Source organism: Akebia trifoliata, chromosome 16 (genome assembly GCF_017979445.1).
Source record: "Akebia trifoliata isolate Shusen 1 chromosome 16, ASM1797944v1, whole genome shotgun sequence".
Taxonomy (NCBI): Eukaryota; Viridiplantae; Streptophyta; class Magnoliopsida; order Ranunculales; family Lardizabalaceae; genus Akebia; species Akebia trifoliata.
Window position 1 is genome coordinate 7,969,928 of NC_141390.1, and position 25,873 is coordinate 7,995,800.

The 25,873-nt window shown below is 32.4% G+C and overlaps 1 protein-coding gene across 1 annotated transcript; it reads left to right on the top strand.

The window, feature by feature from the left end:
- The first annotated feature begins 2,730 nt into the window (after positions 1–2,730).
- LOC147382496 (serine carboxypeptidase 1-like) lies at positions 2,731–15,691 on the top strand. The gene is made up of 14 exons (XM_086429236.1): positions 2,731–2,952; positions 3,042–3,187; positions 6,215–6,291; positions 6,453–6,575; positions 7,320–7,422; positions 7,507–7,544; positions 7,628–7,729; positions 8,227–8,304; positions 8,648–8,893; positions 12,305–12,370; positions 12,599–12,714; positions 14,680–14,793; positions 14,945–14,990; positions 15,596–15,691. Exons 1-14 carry the CDS (start codon positions 2,816–2,818, stop codon positions 15,677–15,679), a joined length of 1,476 nt encoding a protein of 491 aa, XP_086285362.1. The 5' UTR covers positions 2,731–2,815; the 3' UTR covers positions 15,680–15,691.
- Positions 15,692–25,873: the final 10,182 nt, after the last annotated feature.

A 25,873-nucleotide genomic window follows, 5' to 3' on the forward strand; every position in this document is an offset into this window, starting at 1 on the left:
TAGTTAAAAGAAATCTATTGATATAAAGACCAAAGCAAAAACAACTAAGTTGCAAATTAAACAAAGAAAACTACTTATCAAAGACAAGCATCATAAATTGAGTAAGTGAAAACACCTCAACACAAAAATATATATATAAAAAATGCTATAAATGAATGTTAGAGTGGAATAAAAATAAATAACACATTCTTTTCCCTAGTGTATGCAGATCAGGATAAAACCCAATTTTGATTGATGGTGGTGATGAGGATGAAGATGATGGGAATAATGATTCCGATGATGTGATGGTGGTGGTGGTGAAGATGAGAATATATATTGATGGTCTTGTGATGATGATCACAATAACCCTCATCATCATTCATTGTGTAGAGGTAGAAAGTGATAAATTTTGAAGGAAAAAATCAATGATTTTTAAGTAATAATTATGAAGGAAAAATTCAATGTTTTTATAGGTTATTTTCATTACTCTTAAAGAGAATATCAAGTCAAGGGCGTGTCACCGGTTTTAAACCATAGAGGTATCTCAAATATTCATCATGAGTGTAGTCCCTTTCTTTTAACGTGTTTAACCTTTGCTTCAAAAGGGTAATCTTGTTAAAAAATATTTTATTAAAAAATATATCAAAAAGTCTTTAAATGGATAATGTTTAATGGTCCTTGATTTTTACTAGGGTACTAATTAGTAAAAATTCTCAAAAATTAGATCTGCCCGGTCATTTTTCCTTTAAAAAAGTTCTAAAAAAAAAAATGATCGATCTGTGGTTAACTTCTGCGAGTTGGACTTCAAAAGCGCAAACAAGCGCTTTTAGAACGCCATCATAGTGATCAAAAGTTGATTTGGATTTGGTAACTCTTTTGCATTTTCAAAAGTTGATTTGGATCTCTCATCCAAACCTAAACAAACTCCAACGGTCCCATCCTCGCCATTCATGTCTCTAATTCACGGTTTACATAATAAAAAATAACAAACTTACTATTGGCAACCCAACTTTACTTATTACACCCCAAATTAAATATTAAAAAACAAAAAACAATTGATATTGGCAACCCAACTTTACTTGTTACACCCCAATTTAAATATAAAAAATATCCACTGATGAAAATAATTAAAAAATAATTTTGAGTTCTTGTCGAACTTAGAATTAAAATAATTAAAATTTACAAAAAAAAAAAAAAGAATATCCATGATCAAACTTATTTTTTTATTACAAATTTTTGTCGAATTTGGTCAAACAATTGATTAAATCTGAGTTTTAAAATATTGAATAATAATAATTGAAAATAAATAGGGACAATAATTGATTAAATCCTATTTCAATTCGGTTTTAAAGGAAAAGAAAAAAAAATTCTTAAATCCTTTAATTTCAATTTTTTTTTTACTTGAATCCTTTGATTCAGTTTTGTTTCGAAGGATAAAACAAAAAAAATTACTTGAATCTTTCGATTTGAATCGATTTTGATGTATGTTTAACTATAATATATTAATATTTAGATTATTTTTTATTTTTTATTTTATTTATTTAATTATAATTTAATATTATTAAATTTATTTATTTGTCTAATCTAGAAAAAATAAATATAAGTTTCATAATTTATAGGTAAATGTATTCTAATCAATTTATCAGAATCTATCAGTACAGTGATTTTTATCAAATATAAAATAATAATTTTACAAACATCATAATTTATTAAACGTAATTTTAACCACAACACTTTTTGACAGTAATAGTAATTAGTAGTTTTACCATATAGGGCATAGTAATCTCTTTCGTTAAATTTCCACTTTAGAACTTTGGATAGGATGAAAGTATGGGACCCACTCTTCTAGTTAAAGGTAGAATGATTTGTGAATCACCTTTCCATCTATTTAAAGGGTGATTAAAGAGTAGGTCCGCCTCCTTTATCATCACTTCTTCTTTTCCGAGTGTCATTTGCATTATTGTACACGCATTCCTCGTGAATCGTTATTTCACACAACTGCATGTTATGTATTCCAGTAGTCCCTTCAGACTTCTCTTTCTTTCTTGCATGCCACGTGGCACACTCTTTTAGGTTCATTGATACAACTAGGAGATCAGCCCGAATTTGAGGTGTAAATATTGAACCAGAGTAAAATGTTCGTCGATGGGGAAACATAAAAACTGTCTGTCACGTGGAATGAAATGAATATGGGGAGTGCGATTGCTACACAACTCCCGATTGTACAGAACACCACTTCTGCTTATTTAATTCGTCATTGGTGGAGACAAATGCCGATTCCTCAAACTGAATCTCCAAAATTGTTTGTTAGTAATTCAGACATGCCTCATCCCACCACCCAATATTTTTGGTAAATATTTAGATTCCCTCTCCATATTGTGATAAATGTTTTAGATACCCAAAATTTTCAAATTCATGACATGCGCTTCTTGTAAATCTCTTATATATTAATGAAAATGACTTAAATAACCTTATTTCAAGACAAGGACATTTAGATCATTTTCTATTAGGTTGTTAGATGAGACCGAGGTCAAGGAGCATGCCATAAGTTCCAAAACTGGAGGGGTTTGTCCCCTAAATTAAAGGGATTTTATTAATTATTACACTTAATATTTTGTTGACATCAAAATTTCCATCTTTCCATTCTGCATGTCTTTTCCAAGTGTTTAGTGTAGCACTCCATCCTCCTCTATTTAAATCAATCCCTTGTGTTGAGAGATCACACACACACACACACACACACATACACACACACACACACTCATACACTCACAAAAGATCAAAGCAAGAGAGAACTTTGACTGTCTGTGTGTCTAGAGTACTCTAGAGAGAGACCATGACAATAGTTGAGTTCTTCTTCTCTATTGTGTTATTAGTGTGCTTTTTGTTATTAAGTGATGCAGAACATGATGAGGCTCTCATCACACAACTTCCTGGTTATGATGGCAGTTTTCCTTCCAAACACTACTCTGGGTATTATTTTCTTTAAAAAATATATATAATTTTTAGAAGTATTTTTAAATTATATATTTAGTTAAATAAAATGGGTTATTGTGATGAAGGTATATTAGCATAGATGAGAAAGATGGGAAAAATCTCTTCTACTATTTCGTTGTTTCTGAAAGAAACCCATCTGAGGATCCTGTTGTTCTTTGGCTTAATGGTGGCCCAGGCTGCTCTAGCTTTGACGGATTCGTATTTGGGCATGGTATTGACTTCGAATTCTTTTCTTTCTAGTAATAATTATTCTGATTTTCCCTTTAATTTTATTCAATTTTCAATTTTTTGTGATAGATTTCTTGATGAGAGAGAGAGAACGAGATCGCTGGAATTGCGTTGGTGTTTGCGAAATAGCCCATTTTCAAACTAATTATTGACCTCAGTCTTCTCTCAAAGACTGATTGGTTTATTGAAGCCTTCTCCATGTTTGTCAAAATTTTTACACGCTCCTTGACCTGGGTTTCCTATGAAAGACTCATTTTTTGACATATTGAAGAGAGATTTACCGGGCAGACCTCTATTGCAATTTTATTACAAAAATTACTTTACTTTATCAAGTTTGTTACTAAACAAACTTTACTTTATGAATGGGACTATCACTATGTGAAACTTAGAAAATTTGACCAAAAAAATTGACGGGCCAAGACCCACGAATATTAGAAATTGAATTTTGACAATCTAGGACCGTTGAAATTCTTGATATTCCCAAATTTGACGGTTTAGAGTTGTTGAATTTTTCCCATCCTTCATTAATTTTACAGTTTCGACTTGTCGAAAAAAAAAATTAACGCTAATTTGATCTCTTCGTCCGTTGAATTTTATGAAATTTGATGGTCCAAGGCAGTCAAAATTTGGGCTTTTTTCACATTGTGTATGCTGATTAACTTAGTAAGATTCAAATCTTATGTTGAGCCCACATGGATTATCAAATTTTTTTTTAGTATTAGGATGCACTCGAAGGTATGTTAAGTAACAAATTAACCTCAACAATTTAAATTTTAAGACCTGGATCCCCAGTCCAAGGTTTGCTGGGTAACAAACTTAATAAAGTTAGGTTCCCTTGGAGTTCTCATAACACGAAGGGAGTTTTTGTAATATAATTGCAACAGTTGGGTCAGCCGGGTAAATCACTATATTGAATGTGTTGGAATGTTTCAGGCTTTCAGTAATGTCTCAAAAATGTTTCTATCGTTTTGATTTTTTGCGAATTCGAAAACATAGAAACAAAATTTTGAACACACATACACGAGGGGCACGTGTGATTGGTGGATTTAATACACGAGGAACAAATCATGGATCCCAGATTTTGTGAGCACCATGAGCTTAAAAAAAAGTGAAATCCTTTCCTACCTAACGTAATTAGATTGTGAACCTCACTTAGAGTCGTTTTGCTCAAATGGATTCAGTCCTCTAAGTTTCATTGAAAGACTTAGATCCAAAACAAAAAAGAATTAATGTTGTTTCTTTTGAACTAGATCCAAGGTTTTGAAAATGGATGACTACCAAACTTCCACATAACTCTCAAAATTAAAAAATGAAATTCAACGGTCAAAACTAACATTTTTCTTAATTTTTTTTTATAATTCATAGAATTTCATCCTCTACAATCCTGAAGCATTGGATCATGTTTTTCATGCCCAGAGGTGAGCCCAAGGACCCTCGGTAAGAGTGTGTTTCTAAAGTAACAGAGATTTTACAAAAACTCTCTATACTTAGTAAGATTTCAAATCTTACCAAGGGTCTTTGAGCTCAAATGGATCGCCAAATTGGAAATCCAACACCACATCACTCAAGATTTCGTGGATGGTACTTAATTCCCATGGAATTCTCCAATTTAATTTTAAAATTTAACCTTCAAAAGTGACCTTTTTATTATGTAAGTTCATAGAATTTTACCTTCTAAGTCCTTTTGGCAACGGATCATGTTTTTGGATGCCACAAGGTGAGCTCAACCCCCCTTAGTAAGATTTGAAATCTTACTTGGTTAGCAAGTCTAAACTTACACTTGTTTCACACGGGAAATCTTAATGTAGCACTATTTCTCTCAAACACTCAATTTTTTAAGGAAACATCTCTCAAACAAATAAGAAAATAGTTATAATAAAGGAAAAAAGTCATGATTTATCTTGTTAACTACGGTTGACCTTTAGTTAATAAGAGGGAACATATCAATTTTTATTCACTCAGTGTTGGTTTTCTTATATGGCTTAAAACTTTCATATTGGACTGATTTTTTGTGAAGATGGTTTCTACTGTGAGAAGATCATTCACACAAAAAATCAGTCAAATATAAAATTTCTAATCCCATCAAAACTGATTTACAAATTAACAGTAAAAATTCAACAATTCACAATTCTAAACAACTTTTGATAGAGTTAGAAGTTTCAAATTGGGCTGATTCTTTGTGAGGATGATGTCCTCATTACAGAGATCATTCCCACAAAAAATCAACCCAATCCGAAACTTTTAATCCATATAGGACAAACATTATCTCCCAATGTTGTCTCACTAACGTTGTCAACTGTGGAATGCTATCTTTTATATATATATAGAGAGAGAGAGAGAGAGAGTGTGTGTATGTAAGTGTTGTAAGGCCTTAAAAGAGAGTCAAATATTAAGCCAAACATTTTTCAAAATAGGGGTTAGAAGTTTCAAAATGGGCTGATTTTTTTTAAGATGATCTCCTCGTCATCACAAAAAATCAGCCCATTCCGAAACTGCTAGCCCACATATTAAAAAAATGTTTAGCATAATGTTTGGCTCTCTTTAAGGTCTCTGAACGCCACCCTATATATATATATATATATAAGGGAGCGTTCGGCTGACAATTTTAGGATGTCAAAACACTAACAAACTTTTTGTCCTATATGATTTAAAAGTTTCAGATTGAGCTAATTTTTTGTGAGGATGATCTCTATAGTGAAAAGATCATCCTCACCAAAAATCAGTTGAATCTGAAAGTTCTAAATTCATCAAAAGTGGTTTACAAATTTTTGATATAAAAAAAAAAAAACGATGGTTCACAGTTCTAAAATAATTTTGATGGGCTTAGGAGTTTCAGATTGAACTGATTTTCGTTGAGGATGATCTCCTCACCATATAGATCATCCCCACAAAAAATCAGCTCAATCCAAAAGTTCTAAGCCACGTAAGACAAAAAATTTATCACCTTTTGTTGTTTCATGTGGGGTCTTAAGCTCGCATATTTTGTCATGATGTCTGCTGTATTTTCCAGGCCCATTCAATCTTAAAGCAGGGGAGACTCCTGAAAGCCTACCAAAATTACATCTAAATAAATACAGCTGGTCCAAGGTTGAAATACTGTGTAACCTCTAAGAAATTTTTTTATTGATTTTTGTCCCATGAAACTATTGTTGGTTAAGTTTCTCAACAACCATTATAACTAATTAGAAATGGCATGATATGCAAGAAAATGGATTCATAATTTTGGATAAATTGTTGTTTCCATTCAGGTTTCCAACATTATCTATTTGGATTCTCCTGCTGGTGTTGGATTCTCTTACTCCGAAAATCAAAATGACTACAATACCAATGACACACAAACTGCCACTGATACCCACCAATTTCTTCTCAAGGTAATGAAAAGAATAAGAATTAATGACCATTTATATTGAATAGTATAAATACTTCATCAATACCTTCAGATCCCTCTAGAGTAAAGTCTATATTGTTTGCCTTCTTCCACGGTAGTTAGCTTTTCTTACTGATATAGTGTTGCAAACTTTGATTTATAGTTCCCTAATATCTAGGAATGTTTATTCTTAGACCGAAACAAAACATTAATAAACTAGAAACAATGAATTTTTCTTATTAATTATCTCACAATGTTTCAGATTAATGTCTTGAAATGTCATGGTCAAGATAGTCTTGGTGTTTTCTCGTAACCAGACATTGCCTCTGGACTCAGGAGATCATAATTGTTACTATTTTGGTGCAAAATTTTCATTGAAAGATTTTATATTTAGGTGGGAGTCCTTGTGCTCTTCCTAGTTTTTTCTCTTTTCTATAAGGTTTTTCATCTCGACTACGACTAACTTTGTATATTCTTCCCTTCTTTTTCTTTTTTTTTTTTTTGTAAATAAATTGATACTTATAAAAATAAAAAATAAAAAACAATGCCTCCGACGAGATCTTAAGCCTTGCTATAGAAAATTTTGAAAACTGAATTTTTTTATATATTAATAACCATACTTATTATTTCTATTCATGTCCTTAAATTTGAGATTTGTATACTCAAGACTTTTCTGCCAACCTTGAAACAAAACAAGTAGCTGACATGATTTTGAATCTATTTATGCAAATTATTGTTGTTCACACAGTGGTTTGAGGAATACCGGGAGTTTCTTTCTAACCCGTTTTATATATCCGGGGAGTCCTATGCTGGAGTCTATGTCCCAACTCTTGCTAGCAAAGTTGTAGAAGGTACTATTATGCACTGATTTGGGGACTTACTCATGTTTTAGAATTACAACCATAAACCATGTAATAACCTGAGCATTTTTTCAGGAATTCATGAGGGTTTAAAGCCTACTCTCAACTTCAAGGTCTGGCTCTTTTGTCTTTGCATATCTATATATATAATTGCATTGTTAACGATATTTACCTGACTTCGAATTTTGAAATACAGGGTTACATGGTGGGAAATGGGGTTACTGATAAAATTTTTGATGGTAATGCACTTGTACCATTTGCACACGGAATGGGCCTCATCTCAGATGAACTGTTTCAGGTGGGTGACGCTAGCTCTTCATATCTCTCTGTAGGATAATAATTTGTTTTGAGATGGGATTCCTTAATTTCCTAAGGGTTTCTAGGAGTTATTTCTGTTTTTGTCTTTTGTCTTCCGAGGGGGCTCGATATTTATCTTTGGATAATTTCAGGTGTTGTTCTTTGGTACATATATAGTGATCAAGTCGGTATTCGAAAAACTTTGACAAGAAAAAAGTCAAAGAAAAAAAATTCAAGGAAAAAAGTGGGATTGTTACTTAATACAATATTAAACAAAATTACAAAATTTCTTATGAAAATATATTTTCAGAGCTTTGTGAATAAGTCGAGATTATATCACAAATTGGAATAAGTGTGAATTAATCTGACTTTTTCAAAATATCGGAGAAGTTCGTTATTATGCTTTGGTAGGCTTCCTTGAACTCCTTCTAAGCAAACCATTTTCTTTATATCTCTTCATGCAATATCGAAATCCTTTACTTTCAATTTTTCTTACAGGAGGCTAATGCTGCTTGTCAAGGAACGTACTTGAATCCCATCAATACGTGCAAAAATTCGGTTGGTAAAGTTCATAGTGTAAGTTGACTGTACAGTTACAATCATCAATCCTTTTCAAGTTGTAATTTATATATTTGGAATCAGGGTTCTGTTCTTCTACTGAATTTCATATTTAATTTATAAATTTTTATGTACTTTGAAATCATATATTTTCTTTGGCTTTTTTTTTTAATATCCCCTTCCATTATTCGTTAACTCCCATGGGTACGAAATAAATCAAATTGATTTTTTGATCAAAAGTACTATGTGAAATCTTCGGGTTTATTCCTTTTCATCTATTCAATAGGTACAACTTTGAATTCATAAATCGAAAGAAAATTAACTCCCTTTTTTCCGTTTTGAAATTATTTTCTACATGCAGGTTATTAAAGATCTAAACATCTATGACATCCTTGAACCCTGCTATCACAGCCCAAAAGCAAGAGAGATTGCAGAAGCTAACATAAGGTTACCATCTAGTTTCAGGCAGCTTGGTGATACTGACAAGCCTCTTTCTGTTAGGAGAAGAATGTTGGGCCGTGCATGGCCTCTTAGACTTTCAATAAGAGATGGAATTGTTCCAACAGGGCCACTACTCATGAATTGTATTGAAAATGCTCCATGCACGGTAAGTTCACCAAAATCAATTTCATTTTGATATTTCTTTTTTGTAGGTATCTTGTAGTAGTTTGAATTGCTTGAATATATATGTTGCTCGAGATCAGGTGATAATCCTTATTTGACAATCTAGTTGGAAACCACTATTCTTATATGTGTTAAAGGTTCTCGAAGGGCCTTTTTTTTTGTTGCAACCGGTTTCCACGTTAACAGTAAGAATTGTCGGTCCATTATTCTTTAATTTGTAAATCTCTTTTGATGGGGTTAGAATTTTCAGAAATCTCTAATGATAACCGTCCAACTTTATTAACTTTATCCTTCTACCACTTTTTCAATAATACAATTTTATTACCTTTCCTCTTTTACTCCCTTAACCTCAAAGAGGACAACCATACCATAGACACAGCCAAACTACAATATATATATGTGGGTGGCGTTCTTTTGAAAAAATCCTAGACAGCATTCTAAATAAAGCATTTTGTCACATGTGGGCTAAAATTTTTATGATGGGCTGATTTTTTGTGAGGATGATATCTATGATGAGAAAATCATATTCACAAAAAATCAGTCAATTTTGAAATTTCTAACCTTAATTTATAAGATTTAGAATCGTGAACCGTCAATTTTTACTGTTAGTTGTAACCACTTTTCATAGGATTAGAAATTTCAGAATTGGCTGATTTTTTTTGTGGGGATGATCTACTGACTATAGAGATCATCCTCACAAAAAATCAGTCTATTCCGAAACTTTTTCGTCATATAAGACAACTTTTTTTAAAATATTGTCTAGGATTTTGTCAAAAAAACATTACCCTATATATATATATGGGTCCCGTTCGCCACCCTTAGTTTTACTACACACTTTAACAAACGCGTTTTGTCTTACATGGGTTAGAAGTTTCGGAATGAGCTGATTTTTGGTGAGGATGATCTCTATGGTGAGGAGATCATCCTCACCAAAAATCAGCTCATTCCAAAACTTCTAACCCCATCAAAATTGATTACAAAAAATGGACGGTCCACGATTTTTCAACGTGTAAACATGGGGCTAAACATTTTGGAATGGGCTGATTTTTGGGGAGGATGATCTTCTAATCATAGAGATCATCCTCACCAAAAATCAGCTCATTCCAAAACTTCTAACCCATGTAGGACAAAAAACGTTTGTTAAAGTGTGTGGTAAAACTTAGGGTGCTGAACATTTCCCTATATATATATATATATATATATATATATTGTAGTTTGCCTGTGTCTACGGTACGGTTGTCCTCTTTAGGGTTAAGAGAGTAAAAGAGGAAAAACCCTAAAATTGTAAGGGTACTATTGAAAAAGTGGTAGAAGGGTAAAGTTAATAAAGTTGGACAGTTATTATTAAAGATTTCCGAAAATTCTAACCCCATTCAAGCAACATCTTGGTTCTGTTCCACTTTGCCTAATCTTTCAATAGATCCAACTAGCCATAATTTTATATTTTGATCACATGGGAAAATCATAAGTGCTAAACCATAATTCAACTGTTCATAACATATATTTTGACCCTTTTCCCATGGCACCAATTAATCACTAACTCTTTTTGTATTTCTCCTTTCTTTTTATCGGCTTAACAAAAATCTTTCTTAGTCCCTATGTTTTATTTTTCATACGCATTTAAAATTATTCTTGCTGTTCCGGTCTCAATTTATCTAAGTATCTCTCCATGTTAATCCCTCTCTTCTTGATAATGTTTATTATATAACCGACACATTAAAAATTAAAAGGTACCACTCATCACTCATGCAACATTAATTTCAATTAATGTAGTATGTGAATCGAAAACTTTGAAGCTAAGCAATTAAGTGACCATTGCACATTGTTTCACGTTTCTAAATTTGTCAACCAATCTTCTACCCAAACCTAATGCAGCTTTCTTGTGTGTATTTGCTTAGTGTAATGATTTTCTAACTCAATCCTGACAGAATAACTCAAAAACTAAATGACGTGGCTTGTTCGAGAACCGTAAAAAAAATTTCCCTCGGGATATACAACTGCATATCCCCATAAACATGTGCATTTGTGTATCCCGGGAAAAAATCTACTGTTTTTGTGTTTGTAAAAAATTGTAAACATAATAGACATGGATCTAGGATTTGATATTTAAAAAAAACAAAATAATCGAATCAAAAATATAATAATTGTAAAATTCCTAAATTTGCTTTTCTGATTATCCGTGAAGAATACTTTAATCTTGATCTGCAAAGATTAGATGTACTACCCCAACTTTGCCTATTCCTTTGGTGACGAGAAACTCTATCGCAATAATAGAACAATCTCTGTATGTAGAGAGGGGGGGACGACCACCTATTTATAAAAGAGGATACTAAATTTTCAATCCGTCGTAAAATTCTAGTATTAAGTGAATTCCATTTAAATTTTTGATAGGATATTCACTAACTCATAATATTTGATGTTGGTAACCAATGCCAGACCACAAACATGATTTCCAATTTTACCATTAATGTTTTGAACAAATTACAATCCAGATTTATATAAAATTTGTATATGTGAAAGGGCCACAAAAAAAAATTAATAATGAAAATAATAATAATAATAATACCAACATTTTGCACATGCCACATCAGTGAGTTATTCTCAGCCCAGACAAATTGCCTTATTTTTCTATGGATTTTTTTGTTTTTTTGTTTTGGATTATGGCTCAAATAGTACTTCTGTATCCATGATTCCAAAAAAAAATGTGCTGATGGAAGACTTTGATGACTTGAATCATAGATGTTTCGAGACTTTCTTTGGCACGATACATAGAGAAGAAAATAGAATGTTTCTACTCGTTAATTGGTATCGTAGCTACACTTCAAAGAAGAAAGGAGGGCTAGGGATCACGAATCTGAAATGGATGAATGAAGGCTCTTTTGAGTAGTTGTGAAGATTCTACCCCATCTCTAGTGTTAGCCGCATATTCTTCAGCGCCCTCATTTTGCCTACACAACTGTCTCACAGGGATCTATATATGCCTTGGAGAAAGACATTTCCCTCGCTCTCTCTCTCTCTCTCTCTCTCTCTCTCTCTCTCTCTCACGAATGCAAAAAAAAATTATGTGAAGGTATTTGAAAGTGACTGATTCCTTGAATATATAGGTTTCCAGAGAGATGTAGACAATGTGGCTTAATCTCCTATTATTAAACTTAAACCCAATATCAAAAACTTACTAGAAAGTTTAATTTGCTGATCACTGATCGAGCCCCCTTGCGCCAAAGATGAACGGGCCTAAGCAATCTGCCGAAGCTGTGGGATGTAAAAATGCATCTGTAGGGGAGCATTCCGCCTTTAGAGAGAAGCACTCAATATAGTTAGATTTTGATTTGTTTTTTGTCTCTAGATTTTTCACATGTCAATTAAGTTTTACTAATAAATCGCGACTTCGTAGAATGATGAATATGCGACTTCATGGTTGAACAATGAAGCAGTGAGGAAAGCACTTCATGTCACACAGGTGCAGTGAATATTTATTGAAGAGAAACTCTTTTGCCACACCAACTTTTGCCAACGCTCCACCCCAATTTATATGTAAATCATCACCAAAGAATTTGCACACATCTTGGGGTGGCGTTACCAAACGTTGGTGAGGCGATATAGGCTCTCTTATTTAATCTTCATTTTCTTCTCCTTGGTTCAAATGGTGGTTTCTAATTCTCTCTTTGCATTGTCCATCTAAAATTAGAAAAGCTTTCCTTGGGTGATATGTACGTGCAAAATCAACTATACGCGTGATTGTGGAAGCATGATTAGTTATCACAAGAATCTTACTCGTGGAGGATATCGAGCACTTATATTCAGGTACCCTCCCCAATTATAATTAATATTCCCTGCTTGTTTATCCAAGGTTGGTATTTATTTATTTGTTTGTTTTGGTCTTGTTGAAATATCGACACTGATTTGCATATGAATAATGCTGAAGTGAAGACCTCAAGATTGTACCTCTTTTTTTAAAGTTATTGTGGGTGTCCCCACCCTTGGGATGGGACTATTCCCACGATCACACCTACCGCCCTCTCAGAAAATCCTAAGTGCAACAGGTTGAGTCAAGGGTCAACATGACCCTGGAGGGGGCAATTCATAGCTTCATGTGGTGTTGAACACATGTCCTACCTCAAGTGCCTGTCAAGATTGTACCTCATATCCCACATTCTGACGTGAAAGTGAGTAGGAACCATAGATGTTTTTAATTGAGATATGGGTCAAAAAGCATCTATGGTTTCATACACACTTTCACATCAGGATGTGTGATATGAGGTACAATCTTTTGGACACTTTCACATCAGGATGTGTGATATGAGGTACAATCTTTTGGTCACTCCAGCATGACTCTTTGCATATATACATCCTGTATATAAGGAAAGCCTTCTTTTTTTCAAATTTAATTACAATAGACTTTAAAATATAAATGGTGTTTCGAGTCCTTCATACACCAAGTTTCTTAAGTTGTTTGATAATCTTCCCTATTATAAATTACTGATATTATTAAGTTACGGGACATGTTTCGATGTACATAATCAAGGCAGTGTTGCACTAGCTGATGCACTTGTAGAAGCGAATGATTTTGTTAAATAAGCAACCTCTTCAATAATGAAGCAATTATGAATTTTTTATACTACAATAATCGGAAGGTTTAAATCTTGATGGAACCCTAGAATGATCACTATTTCAAAACTGTAAAAGGTAGGTTAAGAATAATTTTAGCATCATTTCTTTAAGAAATAATCAGTGATACGGTGATTGATTGGAAAATAGTGCTTGGTCAAGACGATATAGGGGCAATCATTTTCATATTGAAATAAGTGTTTCTATGTACAGAAGCCACATTTTTAGGGTCTGTTGTGCAAGCTGATGAGCACTATATAGTGAATGATTTTATTCAATAAGTGACCGCTTCGTTAATTGTTGAGGCGAATTTTGTGATCACCTCGAGATCTCTGTTCTCTAGTGTACAAGATCTTCTCTGGGTCGCCCCTATTCCCTGATACATGGAGCCTCCGATGCCAAAGTTAGATCGCACAGAAAATTTGACTGAGTTTATGAGTAAAATTACATACCTCTGCGTGTGGCTCTTTTCCTCTATTTATAGAGTCGGAGTTTTTATCTTCCAGGTTTCTAATCTTATCTCCTTCTTGTTTTGGATAAGAAGCATGGGAATTCTTGAGACTGAAACCTTTCCTAGCATATGGGGTTGAAATCCCAAGAATCCAGGGATCTGCACGCCTCCTTTTTTGGGATATCATTCTCCTTGATCGTTTTTCCAGTGATGATGGTTTGGTGGGAACCTCAACTACCCGAGCGATATAACTGATAGGTGGGAGCCTAGTGATTAGATAATATCTCAAACATTTTAACAACCCGTGTCATTACTTCAGTGGCTTGCGTATTTATCCCTCCACATTAATGAAGCTTGTTGATTCCATTAAAAAAAGATACAAATTTTTTATTCTCATGAAAAGGTTACGTCGACCAACTAAAAAAAGATACTTAATCTTTCCTTCTTCAACTACTTCTTAAGCTCTCCCATTTACATTTTATTCAATAAATGATTGCTTCGCCAAGAATATTAGAGTCAGAAGTTATTTTGGTTAATATTAGTGATGTCACCATGGTTTGATCAATATTAGAGATAGCCCTTAATGGTTTTCAGAAGGACAAACACTAAAAACCCTTAAACAAAGGCTTGGGACTCATTTTGATTCTTTTTACTTTATGGTTTCACTTAATATCTCCTCTAAGACAATCTCTTGTTTTCTTAACTGTCAGTGGTGATCATGATATGCGTGTGCCGTATACGGGGAGTGAAGCATGGACTAGATCACTTGGATATAAAATTTTGGATGAATGGAGGCCTTGGTATTCCAGTGGACAAGTTGCCGGGTAAGGATTACCATTTTTCTCTTTGTTAATCTATGATGTTTATTATTCATTTGTTCAATAGGAAGAACTCGTGAACAAATCATAAGAACCTTTTCTTTAGTGCACACAAACTATATCTGATCACCATTTTTTATTATTTGATCCACTTCAGGTACATACAAGGCTATGCGAACAACCTCACCTTTCTCACCATTAAGGTCTATACATAGAAATCTCCCATTTAATTTATAAATTTTTTTTTTTTTTGGTGTTATACATTTTATTAAGAGAAAAGAGGAAGATCACAAACAAGAAGGGACAAAGATAGTTGATTTTTAGTGTTTTGGTGGAGGGAAAATAATTTTCCTGTGGGGTGGGGTGGGTGGGAAAACATTTTTCCTCCAAGGGTGGAAATTTACTTTGGGCCAGGAAATGTGACTTCCACGACCATTCATATCGACCCTTTATTTATCATCTATATTTATATATAGATGCCAAGAATATTGTAATTCTACCTTTGCTTTTCTTCCAATTCTATGTAAATGAACATGCCATATCTTTTTACTAGAGCTTATTTTTAGATTGTCCTAAACCTTAATACAAAAAGCTTGATGTCATCTCTTGAAAATGTCTTATTTCATTATTTTGGGCCCACCAACCCCATTATTCCATCAATCGGACCCACATGTTTGGATAAAATTTTGATCATGATGAGTAGTGAAAGGATAGAAGAAAAAAAATTGTCCTTTTGTTTTTTTTTTTCCTCTTCTTGGAATGACATTCGTCACTTGCCTGTGATTATAATTTCTTTCTTTTGATGTAGGGTTCTGGACATACTGTCCCTGAATACAAACCTCGGGAGGCTTTGGAATTTTATAGCCGTTGGTTGGTAGGTGAAAAAATATGACAGAGATTTGAATATATATATATATAGTGTCTTATTGATCTGAATTATGGTATTTTGGTCCTAGAGTTTTCTATTAATTAGAATAGTAATTATATATGTAATAATTAAATAAGGTGTGTCGAGATACACTAAATCATATTGTTGTAGTTGCGGTAGCTATATAACCGCATGTATGTAAGTGTTGTCTATTTAATAAAATGTTTACCAGAGATTAAAATATTTCTTTTAGGAATTTCCGTTATAGAAACTTATTATGTTATCTATTCGAGCTGTAGATTATGATAAAATAAAAAAATAAAATTACCTTAACAAGTAAGAATCGATCCACAGAGACAATGTTAATCCGTTAATTTTTTCATTTTAAATCCAATTCAAACTTATGTAACCAATTTAAAAACAGTTTTCAGAATAATTTATCTAAAATAAAACACTAAAAGAAAGGATTAAAAATACTATTGAGAAGTTACGATCAATTGAATTTACCATCACAAGTTCTATTAATTATTTTATGGTTCTCTATTTATCTCAATCCACTGAACAAAGTTAATGTTTGTGGATCGAAAAATTCAACAGTTATATTAGAAAAGAAATTCAAAGTATATGATTAACATATTAATACAATATTATGGGATAAATATTAAGTGTTCTCTGTGAAGCATGATTTCTCTTGAACTTATCAAAGAATAAATCATTAAAATTGAAAACAATTAATATTAAATTCGATAATATTTACTTAAAACTATCACAATAAAACAATGAAGCACTATCATGAGTACAGTAAAAAGATTAATAAAAGCTTGCTCCGACTTTCTCAACTGATCTAACGGAGAGTTTAACCAATAATCATTGTAAGAACAATAAAGTAAAATAAAGATGGCATGAAAAAGAGAGAGTGGAAATGAGAGAAAAGTGAATATTTTTTATTGCTCCTTGAGTTCTGAAATTAGCAAAGGTTCTTCGATTACAACTCCTTCTAAAACAAAAACAGGAAATAAAACTACTATTATTCTAAGATCTAGATGATTCTAACTCTGGTCTGGTCGCCTATTTATAGAGACCAGATTAGGGTTTCTAAGAAAATTATGATTTTTAAGGTTTGGGAAACTTTTAATTACAATGAATTAAACATCCTAATTTAATACAAATGATATGTAGCTACAAATCTTCTGTACAAACTTCTAGGTTGGATTCATTGACTTGACTGCGTCGCCCCTAGTCAACGTGGGCACCGTGGTCAACGTGGGCCCAACTGACTTAGGTCTTGGTCAATTGACTTCTCTTGGGTCCTTGATCACAATGAATGCTTTAAATCTTTTGAATTATTACCAAAAATTTATGATATTTTCCTGTTACACGAAAATAACAACAATTAATTCTAATATACATTATTTAAATGAAATTAATGATAAATATAGACTAACCATGCATTATGTCTAATAAGGGGATTTAGTATGTAATTTATCCGTAAAGTTCATGTAATAAGGGTTCTAGAAATAACATTTTTGACTTTAATCATACTCGAAAACCTAGATTTTGCTAGTCTTGAGCAAAAATTATGTAAAAACTAAATTACAAATTACTTTCGTAAGTTACACGACTGCATTTAACGAATACAGCAAGCCCTAAAACCCCTAGGTTACTCCTAGTGGACGAGTTTGACTTATGAGGGTTTGCAATGAATATACCCACAAAATTCTAACACTTTACAAAAATATTTAAATCAAATTCAATGGATATAATGCAAACATAACGACATTTTACAAATCAGTCACAGGTCCTTTACGTTTGAGCAAAGTTTTAATTTTCATTCTTCATTTTGAAAATTTTCAAGAGTAACTTGAGTGTTTGTGTAATTTTTTTGATTATTATTTTTAAAAAACATCTTTTTAGGAATAATATTTCACCTCTTTACTGTTAAGAATGGTCGGTTCTACCTAAGTTCTGATTCAAAACTAAGCATATTGTTTGGGATTGTGAGATGTGTGAATGTTTACTTTAATACCTTTAAGGAGCTTTATCTGTGATAGTCCACCTTACTTATGTTTTTACCATTAATAACTTTCACCCTACTGAATTATTTGATCTAATTAGACTCTTTTCTTTTCGCACTTTTTCAAGTCTAGCCTTTTTGTCCTACTTTGATTTTTTTCACATTTTTTTACTTTTTGAAAATGTTTTTACCCATACTTCTTAGGTTATTTTCTTAAGAGTAGAAGTCTACTACTCACCAATCACCTCATCTTTCTACTTGGCACTATCACATTCATCGTCCTAAAATACCTTCTATCTCATCTCACCAAATGTTATCATCTCATCCAGACATTATCTTTGCTTTTACTCAACCCTCAAGATTAGATCATATGGTGCAACCCACATGGACTTAGCCAAATGACATGGATCAAGAATCCCATATCTATTTTTTCCATCTTTACCATTGAAAAACCCAAAGAAAATACATAGGAATCCTATCTTTCTAAGGGTTAAAGAAAAGTACTCCAAAAACTTTATAAAAGGGCCCTCCCTTTTGAGAAAATCTCGTAATCTAAACCCTCTTTCTGCCCATAACTTTATCAAAATTTCTACTCAAACAAGTCCCTCTCCCATTTTTAATCTCCATTCTCTTACCTTAACTTTTACATTAAACACTTCGATGAAGACTTAAGAAGAAAAAGAAGATAACAGGCTTCCAATGTAGGTTTAGGGTAATTTCTTTTCATTCTCCCTTCCCCTATTTAATTTTCTGTCCTATACAATCTTAGGGTATGTTGAAACACTCTTCCCTACTATTGATAAGTTAGACCTCAACCTTGGACATGAAATGTTTCAGGAGGTTTGACTGAAAGGATGGGGGTTGAAGTCTTTTAAAACACATTTCATCACATTTGACAAATGCACACATATACCATGCATAGCAATGATGAAGAAATGTATCCCTATCTTTTAGAGTTGAACTAAGAAGTTTCTAGTCAAGACATGCATACATTTTTATGTCCATGATATTAAGAGGGCTCTATCCATGGAATATCACAAAATACCTAGGCAAACATTACCCTAATCTCATGCATGCATTCTTACGGTGTAGACTTATTTGGGGTATCGTTTTCCATAGAACTATCCCCTATGTTTCATACCTCTTAGAAAGGGTACGTTGTCTCACTTATGTTTACACACCCACTTTCAACATGCATCTCATTCATAAATTTTATTCCTTTTAAGTATTTTCAAGATGTTCAAATTTAACAAAATATCCACCCAATGGTGGAGAGAATAGGGTGTCTAACACCTTTTCCATTCTCTAATCGAATCTTCTTACCTAGACTTTAGGTAAATCATATCCTTTATTCATACGAGAGTCAGTATTATGTAATGAAAAATCAATTTTTTTGAAAACTACCTTTAGGTAGCCATTCACACCGTTTTTTAACAAATAATGGTTGCGACTCCAAACATCGTGGTAATGAGATTTTCCATAATTGAAAATCACATCTCTACAATAAGACCATTAATCCTCTAATGATTTAAGAGCATTGACATCTTTGGTGTGATGATAAGCCCAATCTATCATACTTTTTTCTCAAATTTATCTTCTTTTCTGTGTTCAATATTATTTTTTTCATTTTCTTAATTGTTTGTGCACCTATAATTGTGCATCAAGACACTATTCTAGCCTTTACCTTGTCTATTTACCCAATCAAAACAACTCAATTTTTAATTTTGATGTCCAGCGGTGCTTCTATGTCTTTTGAAACCCTTTGCAACCATAAATATTTATCCCTATGATTTTTAATTTAAATTTTATTTTCATTAGATTAGATTTTCAATTGGATTTCGATTTGATTTTGATTTGATTTTAATTTTTTATTATTTTTTTAACGGTTAAAGTCTCCAAGTTAAAATTGGACATTGAGGGGCATTTCGATCATTTTTTGTGCTTTCTCATAATTTTCTATTTTAATTGATTGGGTCTCATTAGACTTGAAATCACATTCTGAGTGCAATGACGGTACTTTCGAGATTTTTCAGAGGTCCGTAATTTATGAGGGGTATTTCATCATTTTGATGATTTTTATAAATTTTTATGAATTTTAACGTGAGGTTTCTTCCAATCCCAACATGATTATTTCTAAGGTTCAAAATCATATTTTCCTAACATCGTAATGTCTCTAAGTTATCGAACTGTATAGAGAACTTAAGCGTACGTGCTTGCTAAATCAGGTGTAAGGTGTAGCGATTCTAAGTCTGCGTAAATTTCTATGTCAAATCATAACGAGTAGTGTGCCTTCAAGTTTTTTGTGCTCATCATTAGAAATTCATGGCAACCAAATGACGGATTATTGAATTAGATAGATGCAAAAATGGAGTGTGTACAATACTATACAGAGACCGCCTTTATACACAAAGATTTTCACAAAAATAAGTTGGAAAAATTCCTAAATCTCATAAGTTGTAATATGCTCTAAGATATCCCATACTACTGAATAATATATGACTTCTAGTATTATCTTAGATAGACGAGCCGCTTCCAGATACATAACAATATGTCACTCTTTGTAGGTTTTCTACAACTCTTTTCTAGTAAATAAAATACTTTGTTTTGTAGACTATATATTAGTTTCTTTTATCAAAAATACAAGCAAAATTTGGTAGTACTCTCCAGTGATATTCATCTATCATTTCTATCTATCTATCTATCATATCTTACATGGCATAGCCATCGGATAAGATTAGAGGCACTGTCCTATCAATCAATCGAGAACATACATTCTCTCTATCTATCCATCAATCAATCGATCAATTTATCATCTGACTTCTTACATATCTATTAAAGTAATTTTTCTTTTAAAGTTATTTGAAATCTAAAGAATGTCAACCAATTTCATTTGATGGTTTTGGTTAAGTAGAAAGAATTATAAAAATACGATTTAGCCATAAGACATAAAATTGAAAAACTGTGAAAATTTGGCTAAGTGTTGGAAAAAATGAATTTTCAAAATTATTTAACTTAAAAACAAGTTTTTGTAAATGGACACCCTTGATGACATGAGAAATACCATGCAATTTTTATAGCTTAGTTAAAAGGAACGATAAAAATATCGAATTTTGAAAATCAGGCACAAATGTCGAAATTTACGTTTTGTTCTTAAAATCAAAAATCACATTTGATACAATAAGATTTAGATCTTTAAACTATTCTCAAAGGAATTATAAAGATATCGAATTTTAAAAATCGGACAAAAATGGTGAAATGACATTTAAGTCATTAACTTAAATATTTTTAATGAAATGAAAGTGATTTTTGTATGTAAACCACCTTGACAAAATAGAAGCAAATTTCAAAAAAAAATTCTAATTTTTTTTTTACAAAAATCGATGGGATCGATTTTTGGATCGGTGTCACTTAGTAGGAAGGCATCTTACCTCAAATTAGTTTCGGCAATTGAACCGAGTTTAAAATCACCTTCGGCCAAGCACAAAATTTTTTCTTCTAACGAAAGTCAAATATCTTTGGGTCTAAACGTAATCCTCGATGACGTATATGACTTTCCTTCTTGTGACAAAGCTTGAATCATTCTAATTCGACGTAGATTTGAGTTGCAAAGATCAAGAAAAAAGGGGGCTTAGTTTTACTTGACAAGAAGAATAAGAACAATTATATTTTTTTTAGGTTTCTAACATTTATACTTAAGTGGGGACGTAAGCGTCATTTCAAAAATTATTTTTTCTGAATGCCGATTTGAATGTTCTTATATTCTATTTTGAGTAATTTTTCAACATGAATCTAATGGTCAAATTGGCTTACTCAAATTATATATCTAAATTAAGTTTTTACCTATTGGGTAAAAATTGACTCGAAACTCGAGAATTTGACAAATTTTTTCGTTTGACTCTTGATTAAAACGTGCTTACAGACTAAAGTATGTTTTTTGATCCTTTTGAATTTTTTGGTGAAATTAGTTTAACTCAAATATTTGAAATTAAGGATCTATACTTTTAAATCAATGTCAGAATCTATAATTCTTTCCTTGGGATGCGTATTAAAAATTTTAAGTCATTACATCCTCCCCCCTTAATAAGATTTTCGTCCTCGAAATTAAACATACCTCAATCTAAGAATAAATCTAGAAATTGAGTTCGCATCTCTATTTCTTTCTCCCAAGTAATTTTCTTGACATTGTGATATCTTGAAAGTACCTTTACCAATGGGATAGCTCGCGATCTCAACATCTTCTCCTTACGGTTAAGAATCTACATTGGTCCTTCCTTATATGATATGTTTTCCTCTAAATTCAAAGATTGCCAATCAATAACATTGGATAGATTCGGTTCATACTTCCTCAACATCGATACATGAAATATATTGTGAACCCTTTCCAATTAAGTTGGTAATGCGAACTTGTATACAACCATGCCAACTCTATTTATAATCTCACCTCGGCTTCATTTTGCTTTTAATCCCAAGCCCGTTGATTCCTCTCCTAGAAGAAATCTTCAAAAACACAAAGTCATTAACCACATAATCTAACCGTTGTCAACAATACTCTGCATAACTTTTCTTCCTGGTCTGTGCTACCCGCAACTTCTCTCGAATAATTTTAATCTTCTCAATATTCTCTAAGACGATGTTAGGTCCTAACAAAATACTATCCCCAACTTTTGCCTAACAATTCGGTGATCTGCACAACCTATCATACAATATTTCAAATGGTGTCATGCCTATACTGGACTGGTAACTATTGTTATAAGTAAATTCGACTAATACCAAGTAATTCTTCCAGTTACCTCCAAAGTCTAGTACACAAGCCCTCAACATGTCTTCCAATATTTGAATAACGCATTCTAATTGTCCATTAGTCTATGGGTAGAATGTTGTATTCATCTTCAACTTCGTATAAAAAATAACTTGGAAACTTTGCCAGAATTGAGATGTAAAATATGAATCCCTATCAGAGACAATAGATATTGGGACTCCATGTAACTTCACAATTTCTGAAAAATAAAATGTTCTCAATCTATGTATAGTGTAAGTCATCTTGATCGGTAGAAAACGAGCAGATTTAGTAAGTCTATCCATAATCACCAAAATAATATCAATCCCATCATTGACCTTCGGTAACCCACAAACGAAATCCATAGTTATGTGCTCCCATTTCCATTCTGGAATAGGAAGTGGTTGTAACAACCCTATAGTTCTTCTATGTTCAACATTTACTTGTTAACATGTCATACAATGACTCAAATACTGGGTAGTGTGATTTTTCATCCTTGGCCATCAAAAATTCCTCTTCATGTCTTGATACATCTTGGTACTCCCTAGATGAATAAAAAAATACGACTTATGGTTTTCATCCATTATGTTTTTCCTCAACAAAACATCGCGAGGAACCCAAAGTTTACTTTTGAGTCTTATACCATCGTCATCATGAATTCTCCAACTCTGATCATCAAGGTCCTCGATCTTTTCTGATATATTTCCAATTATGTATCTATTTTCTATGCTTCAATAACTCTATTAATGATCTAAGGTTGTACTCTCATCTGAGCTACATAGGATTTCTACTCATCTATTTTTAAGGGAATGTTGAATGTGTAATTAGTTGTGGTTTCTAGTATTTTTCATTCCTCAATCCTTATGTGAGCAAATACCCCATCTGTCTTACGATTTAAAGTATCTACTACTACATTAACTTTACCATGATGGTAATGTAATGTAAAGTCGTAATCTTTTAGGTACTCTATCCACTGCCTTTGCCTTATGTTCAAGTCATTTTGCAAGAATAAATACTTGAGGCTCTTGTGATTTAAATATACTTAGAATGTCTCCCCATACAAGTAGTGTCTCCAAATCTTGAGTACGTGCACTATAACCGCTAACTCTAAATCATGCGTCAGATAATTCTTCTCGTGGATCTTTAACTGTTTCAATGGATAAGCAATTTCCTAATCATCCTACATTAGTATACACCTAAGTCCTATATGAAAAAATCTGTATAAAGAACATATTTCTCTCCTGACCTAGGGATTATCAAAACCATTACTGTGATTAGTCAAGCCTTCAAATCTTAGAATGTTATTTCATAGCTATCTGTCCATTCAAACTTGACCCTTTTAAGAATTGACTTCGTTAATGATGAAGCTATCTTGGAGAAGCCTTCTACAAATCTACGGTAGTATCTCGCAAGTCTAAGAAAACTTTTGATCTCAGTAATTGTAGTCGATATATGCCAGTTCATGACCACTTCGATATTCGACGGGTTCGTAAATATCCCATTCTTAGAAACTACATGACTTAAGAATTTCATTTCATCTAACTAGAATTCACACTTAGAGAATTTCGCATGAAGCTTCTCCTCACGCAACTTGTGAAGTGTGATATTCAAATGATCCTCATATTCAAACTCCGTCTTTCAATAGATTAAAATATCGTCAATGAATATGATAATGAAGACATTCAAGAAATCCCAAAATACTTGTTGCATAAAGTCCATAAACATTGCAGGTACACTGGTCAGATTGAACAACATTATTATGTACTCAAAGTGCCCTAACCATGTTCTGAATGTTGTCTTTGAAATATCATCCTCTTTCATCATTAACTGGTGGTATCTCGATCTTAGATCAATTTTAGAGAAGTATTTTGCACCTCTCAATTGATCAAACAGACAATAAATCCTGGGAAGTGGATACTTGTTCTTTATAGTCACCTAGTTCAATTTTTGGTAGTCAATGCACAATCTCATTGACTCATCTTTCTTTTTCACGAACAAAACTAGAATACCACAAGGAGAATTACTCGAACGAATGAAACCCAAACTTGTCAATTCTTCCTATTGATTTTTCAACTCCTTCATTTTTGTTGGGACCATTTGTTAAGGTGGAGTCGATATGGGTCTAGCTTCTAGAATCAATTCAAGTGAGAAATCAATCTTTCTGATTGGGGGTAACCCAGGTAACTTATCAAGAAACACATCAGGATAATCGCATAATATTCAAATTGCCTCCACCTTTAGTGATTCTTCTTTTGCTTAACTAACGATAGCATTCATGCCATACAATCTATCCAAATTAGCCCTATTCCTAGATGGTTCTATCATTTGAATTATACGGCTCCAAATTTTCTTAAACTTGAACTTAAACTCTGGTCGTCCCAACACACCAAACCTAACAATCTTCGCATAATAATCCATAATTGTATGGTATAATGTTAACCAGTTCATACCTAGAATGATGTCGAAATCCTGAAGTTCTAAAACTATCAACTCCAATTCAAAAGAACTATTTCCTATCTTGAAAATACACGTATTACATACATGTATGGCATTATATATTTCCTAAGGGAATTGTTCGAGCTATATATGATAATAAAATAATGAACAAAAGAAAACCTTGGCAAGTAAGGGTCAAACCACAGAGACAACGTTAATCCAAAATATATTTCTTCTAATCCAATTCAAATTTTTGAAAAATAATAAAAAATAATTTTTGAAAGGGATTTATCTAAAATAAACTATTGAAATAAAAACTAAGAAAAATAAATACGATAAAAAAGTATAAATCAATTAGATCCACTTTCACAAGTTTTATTAGTGAATTCTGGTTCTCTTTTTATCTCGATCCACTAAACAAAGTTAATGTTTGTGGATTGAAAAATCAAGCAGTTAAAATATAAACGAGATCAAAGTATGTAATAATTTAGGTAGAGATTATTAGATAAACATTAACTGTTCTCTATGAAGCATGGTTCTTCTTGAACTTATCAAAGAAAGAAATCATCAAAACTATGTGAAACATTTAATATTCAACATAATAATAACAACCTATGTTATCTCAATAACTCAGATCGTGATTATTAGATAAACATTGACTGTTCTCTGTAAAATATGATTCTTCTTGAACTTATCAAAGAGAGAACAATCAGAACTTTGAGAAACATTTAATAGTTAACTTAATAATATAAACATAACATTATCACAATAAAACTATGAAGTAATTTCGAGAGCAATCAAAATACTGACAAATCTTGCTCCGACTTCCTCAACCCATCTAATGGAGATTTAGCTAACAATCATCGCAAGAATAATAAAACAAAAATAAAATGAAGAAAACAAATAAAGAGAAGAGAAATGAGAGAAGGACATTATCTTTATTGCTTGACTTGAAATAGGCAGAGCCTCCTAACAACTTTCATAAAACTCA